At 37.8% G+C, this 6,125-nt stretch overlaps 1 protein-coding gene across 1 annotated transcript; it reads right to left on the bottom strand.

The window, feature by feature from the left end:
• Window positions 1–1,887: 1,887 nt before the first annotated feature.
• On the bottom strand, window positions 1,888–5,886 carry LOC137744692 (FRIGIDA-like protein 5). Its single transcript, XM_068484461.1, has 4 exons — window positions 4,218–5,886; window positions 3,148–3,717; window positions 2,297–2,469; window positions 1,888–2,185 (listed from the first exon to the last, which is right to left on the bottom strand). The coding sequence occupies exons 1-4, from the start codon at window positions 5,884–5,886 to the stop codon at window positions 1,901–1,903; spliced, it is 2,697 nt and encodes an 898-aa protein (XP_068340562.1). The 3' UTR covers window positions 1,888–1,900.
• Window positions 5,887–6,125: the final 239 nt, after the last annotated feature.

Here is a 6,125-nt window from a genome sequence, read left to right as displayed (position 1 = left end):
CCGTGGTTCCCATTTGCAGCGTACATAGCGAGAAATTTTTCAATGTGACAGGCACACGAGGTAGTACATCGTATATCACTGTAGAAATAGTGGAATATGTGTTTTAAAAAGTTAATAACTTAAAAAATAAAATTTCTCATCGCTTACTTAAAAACACATGGTGTACCATCCGTATTCCCGTCACAATAAAAAATTTTCCGTACTTAGCAGCGTATGACTGCTCTGAAATCCGCCATTGCTAGTGTGAAGATCCAGGCAGTAAACTGAAATCATAAACGCCAACGCAACACAAGAATAACACGTTAGTTCATCGAACACAAATGCTACATATGAAGAGGTACTATCATTTCAAATGCTACAATTGCAGGGAAAGAAAACAATTTCTGATAAGGCACCTTTACTTCACCTGGACATCCAATAGTGCTTCTTCTTAAACAGTTAAACCGAGAACTCCTCAGTGTATATATATTTAATAATTATCAAGCTTATTTTTTCTCATAGGATAATGTAATAAACAACCTAATAGTTGAAGGTTGGGAAGGCTAACAGAAACATTTTAGCAGGCCTTTTTTGGCCACCATCGTGTTGTTCATCAACGTTATAAATGAAACGCAAAATACGTTGTATGGAATAAGAGTTTAAAATCCATTCTTAACCATTAGGCCTCTTCGTAATATTTTTTTTTCAAACGGTTGTTAAATATCCTCGTTGATGATGAAAACATTCCATTGCAAATTTAACACATACTACTATCATTTGACAAAAATAAAAAATAAAAAATCAATCTTGCGTGCTCCCCAACTATTCGAGTGTTGACGAACACATCCAAAATCGACTAAAGCGAAGTTTCACTTTGAAATCCATATTAAATCAAGAATCGTAACAACTTATCTTACTATTTGATCCCACTTGCATTCTTTTTTCCTCATAAATCATATTTAAACATGAGAGTTCAATAAAATTAAATATTTAAAAAAATATCCTCATGTTTAATTATTTATGGTGCTTCGGTGTCTATAATAATGAAATAAAATATCATCACATTTTGGAAATTAGGGGTCAGACAAGTGGGTTAGAACATTGTTTTCCTCCCTCATGACACCCAAATTTGAATTTAGGGATTAACGAAACATTTTTGGTACTGTTCACTTTTAACGTTAAGAACATTTTTACTTTAAAAAGTCACTCCTAGTACTATTCACTTATAATACATTTTTATCTTTTTGGTTAAAACTCAATTTTCAAACCATTTTTATTAGTTTTCCTTTTAAATTAGTGTTGGATATCGTTGGTATAAAAAAAAATACTATCCTCATATTTAAGCTTTAAAGTAGGACATGGATCCTCCCCGGATCCATGCATCCTAATCATAGAGATCCACCAATCCAGACCATTGAAATTTGATCCAACGGCTAAAGTTATTATAATTTTTAAAGTAGATCTCTGTTTATAGCCATTTGATTAAATTTCAATGGCCCGAATTGATGGATCCCTAGGATTAGAATGCATGGATCTAGAGAGGATCTATGTCCTTTAAAGTACACATAAATTGATTTAAATAACATTGTAAACTTTTCAAAAATAAAATCAACCAAACTCCAATTCTTGCAATTTTATCAGTTAACTTAGAAATTCAAAAACAATAGCCAAGAAGAGATATATATATATACATATATATATATATATATATATTTATAAACAATAGGGATTCTGCTTTAGTCAAGGCATTTCTCTTCATATATCTCTCAAGGCATTTCCTTTCAGTTGAAGTAGTTGCTTCTGCTAAATGCAAGTAATGCAACTCAAAAGAAAGCAGCTGACAACAACCTATCAAACTTTGCAATTAGCAGGTAATTAGAGGCTAATACTACTGTCAAGGTTTCCGGTTTTACTTTGCACACTAGTCCATCAGGCCACCCCGTTTGAGGCGCTTACTGTTGCGCTGTTCTGGCGGTTTGATCTTGAAGGATACACGGGTGGTATCAGGTTTCTTCCCTTTCTCGGGCTCTCGTTGAACCTTGAAGGCAGCAAGTGGAACCGAGCATCTCCAATTCAGCTTATGCTTTTCCAGCTTCACTATCTCTTTTTCGATGTCCTTGTATGGGAATTCTGGCTCGAGGTTGTTGTCTTTGATACATTGAATCGCAGCCTTCAGACCAGCTATGTGGTCGTCTAGCACCTCATTCTGTGAGCACAAGTAAAGGCTTGAAACATGTACATTTACATCGAAAATGATCCCGAATTTAACTATTTAAGCAGCAGGAGCTATAGGATGTCCAAGGAAGATGTAATATACCTTTTCATCAAGTGATCTTTTTACCAGCCATTTTGTGCAGTAAGACTTCCTTGCAACTTCCACGTATTCTTTTAAGAGTAACACCGGCGGGAACCTGTCAGTTAACTTGAAGGTGCAAATCAAGCTGACAGCTTCAATCAGTTGCTTCCTTTCAATAAAATCCTGAACAAAATCTGCAGCATGTAAAACAAAATTGACGGATTCATCAAACAGCTCCAGAGAATTTCCGTAAGGAGAATTGCAAATTATAACTACCTAAACTTAAAGAAGTCACCACTAGCAAATGCATTATCAAAAGAAAACATATTTGAGGTGGGAAAGAAATTTGAACGCAACCTAATTATGCAGGTAAAACGTAGGACGCAATCCTAACTTTGTTCCCAATTACTGGAACTCTCACCCGAGGAGAAGAGAACCATTCAGAAAAACTATCTATCAAACGAATCAAAAGACACTTGTATGTAAATTTTTCAGAGCTTCTGAACCACAGTAATAAAACTTTCACCTTACAATATATAATACATCCACAAAGAAAATTCAGTCTAGCCTGTAAACATTCTCTTTCTAAATTTCATGTACATTTTCATGATAGCTTATACAGAATCATGAAGTTTTCCATCGATCATCTTCAAGCCATTGGCAAATATTCACCCAATTAAATCCCGAAGGCAGTGTAAAACAGCCAAAGCTATCACCCTAGCACAATGGACACATGAATGGCATCTAGCTAGGACACTCATAATTACAACCAGCTATAGCCGAAAATTTGTGAACAACCAAAAGAAACAGATAAGAGCAATGGTCCTGGAACAAAACACCACACTATGAAAGTTGATTTTCAAGAAATTTACCAGGGATCATATCTGCAAAACCAATTTCCTGGCATGATTCCAAGGCCTTTTTATGCTGACAAATCGTCCCAAGAAGCTTTACAATCTCATCTCTGTTAAAGGTAGAAACCAATCCATATGTAACTATAAACTGTAAAAACCCCAAAATCTCCATTGAATTTTCAGAATCAACTCTCATTTTTGCTTTCCACTGGACTGCTAGCTCTTTTGCATTTTTTATCACATTTGGTCCAATAGGCGTGGAGACATCCATTAGATCATTCAACAGGGAAATGCTATCCTCCATGACAGCAGATTCACAACCAACATCTCCTTTTCTCCAGCACTGAGCCAAAGATTCTTTTATCAACTTCAAAACAACTTCTCCTGGGTCCAATGATATTTGTAGATTAAAAAGCATTTTGGTCTGTACTGACTCGTTCTCACTTAAATGCTCATTTGTACAGCCCTGCAAATTCCTTGCATCTGTGTTTGCATTCGGTTGAAGATCCAGAGAAGATGAAATTGCTACATTTATAACAGGTGAAAATTCTGGTTCCTCAATTTTGATAGGCAAAGAAATGCTGTTACCTGCTGTCCAGTTGCAAGAAGAAACAAAGAAAAAGATTACTTGCCAGGGTTGTGCTTTACTAAAGTGGTAAGCAGTAGGATTGGGGTATGGCATAGCCATTGTGTTTTGCATGTATCAGACACCAATGGTGTTATGTGCAAATTGGAGACAGAGGCTAACTAAAAGATCAAATTAGAAAAATTTGCAGAATTCCAATAACGAGATCTGGGATGAAGCGGTTCAAAGCAAGAGTATGTGCGGCACCAGATACCTTCACTAAGATACTTACATGACAAATGAGAAGAGAACATGAAACAGCAGATGCGAAATCCTTAAATAACACAGTTACAAAATTGGGATGAATAGAACTGATTACGTTTTTTCAGGCCAGCAAAAAGGAGAAGTATTTACTTGCAAAACTTTAAAGCCCTATCATCTCTACATGATATAACAACTACATCTTCGATTAACTGAATAATCTGCAATTTTGAAACGAATAAACAGCTGACATAAATAGGACTGGAAAAGAGCTTACCAGGTGCCCTATCTGTGATACCAAGGGCCTGGCATAGCTCAGTTCCTTGCTCGTGCTGAGCCACTATACCAAGAAAACTCTGAAGCTCCTTCGAATCATAAACAGTTGTGATTTCATACACAGAAACAAGCTCCAGAAAACCCAAAATCTCCAATCCATTCTCGGTTGCCACAGTCATCTTAGCCTTCCATTCAGCCGCCAAAGCCCCTGCTTCTTTTCTCACCTGAGGATTGATTTGTAGTGAGAATCTCTTCAACTGCTGTAACAAAAGAATACAACTCCTCCTTATAACTGTCAAATCATAGACAAACTCAGTGGTGTCCACGGTCCAATTTGAAGGGTAAAACCCTTGCATTGCATCCAAAACGAGCTTTGCTGGGTCAGATGATGCCTGAAGAACAGCTTCAATTTCACTACATACAAAATCGGTTCTCGTGCAGTGCTCATTCATGAGCAACTGCAAGCATCTGCCATCCCAGGAACAATTATTCTTCTCCTTGGATTTCAGATTTTGGATGTCTTCCTTGGATTTTTGCAGCAACTCAAATTGTTTTTGTTTTGATTCGAGCTCTCTGACCTGTTCTTCAAGCTGCCTCTCTTTCGTTTTAACTCCATGGGAACCTTCTTGTAACAACTTCTCTTGTGAATCCAAAATTTGTCGGCGTTCTTGAATCGTCAAATCAAATTGTTTTTGTTTCGATTCAAATTCTCTGACCTGTTCTTCAAGTCGCCCTTCTTTCATTTCGAGTCCATGGAAACCTTCTTGCAACAACTTTTCTTTTGAATCAAAATGCTTTTGGCGCTCTTGAACCATCAACTCAAATTGTTTTTGTTTCGATTCAAGCACTCTGACCTGTTCTTCAAGTTGCCTCTCCTTCATTTCGAGTCCATGGCAACCTTCTAGCAACAACTTTTCTTTTGAATCCAAAGGCTTTTGGCACTCTTGAACCACCAACTCAAATTGTTTTTGTTTCAACTCCATTGCCCTGATGGTTTTCTCTTTAGATTCGAGTGTACTGTAACATTCCCTAATCGATTTCTCAAGGCCACCAAGTAACACCTTTTTCAATTGAATCTCCTTGTGACATTCTTCGAGAGATTTCTGCACCGCTTTAACCTGCTCTTGTTTCGAAACCAAATCTTTCACGGTCTCATCAATAGACCCCTTCATCGCATTTAATCGCCTTCCGTTCACTTCAGTGACCTCCTTCTTCACCTTCAGCTCCCTAGACTTCTCATCCAAACTTTTCACAACCGAATTCAATTTCTCCGTTTGCTCTTCGATATCATTTTTTATCAAATCACGTTCCCTCTCCTTTCCCCTAACCAACTCCTCAATTTCCAACAACCATTTCTCCTTACCACCAACCTCTCTTCTTTTCTCTTTCGCCATTCTCTCGATTTCATACAATTCCTGAGCTTTGGACTCCAATTCCGATTGAAAGTTCAGAACTTTAGCCCCCAACTCCTCCTCGCGCTTCTCAACCTCCCGCTGCCGGGTCCGGAGTGAGTTCCACTCCGAGTCGAACCGTTCCTGAAGCTCTTCAAACTGGGTCTGGAGCAAGTCAATGTGGTCCAACAGATGCTTCCACTGCATGACCAGATTCCCATGCTTCAACTCCGGTTCATCTGAACCGGACACCATAGTTTCCATCTTTGAAGTCTCTGCAACTTCTGCAGCAAAACAAAAGAAAATCGAAACCCTAAATTCTGCAATACTATGCCATATGAATATGGAGAAAGAAAAATGATAAAATCCTAATGTGCCATGGCGATCAGAGAAGGTACATTTCCAATTTTCTCAGAAAAAAAAAAAAGCCCCTAAAACAGAGGAGGTGAGATGTTGAACCAGAATGCGAGGGAGAGAGCTACAATACGACACCGTGTCGACGT

This window comes from Pyrus communis, chromosome 9 (assembly GCF_963583255.1).
Source record: "Pyrus communis chromosome 9, drPyrComm1.1, whole genome shotgun sequence".
In the NCBI taxonomy this organism is placed as follows: Eukaryota; Viridiplantae; Streptophyta; class Magnoliopsida; order Rosales; family Rosaceae; genus Pyrus; species Pyrus communis.
The sequence above is the reverse complement of the archived record's forward strand: the minus strand, read 5'-3'. Positions and strand labels throughout refer to the sequence as shown.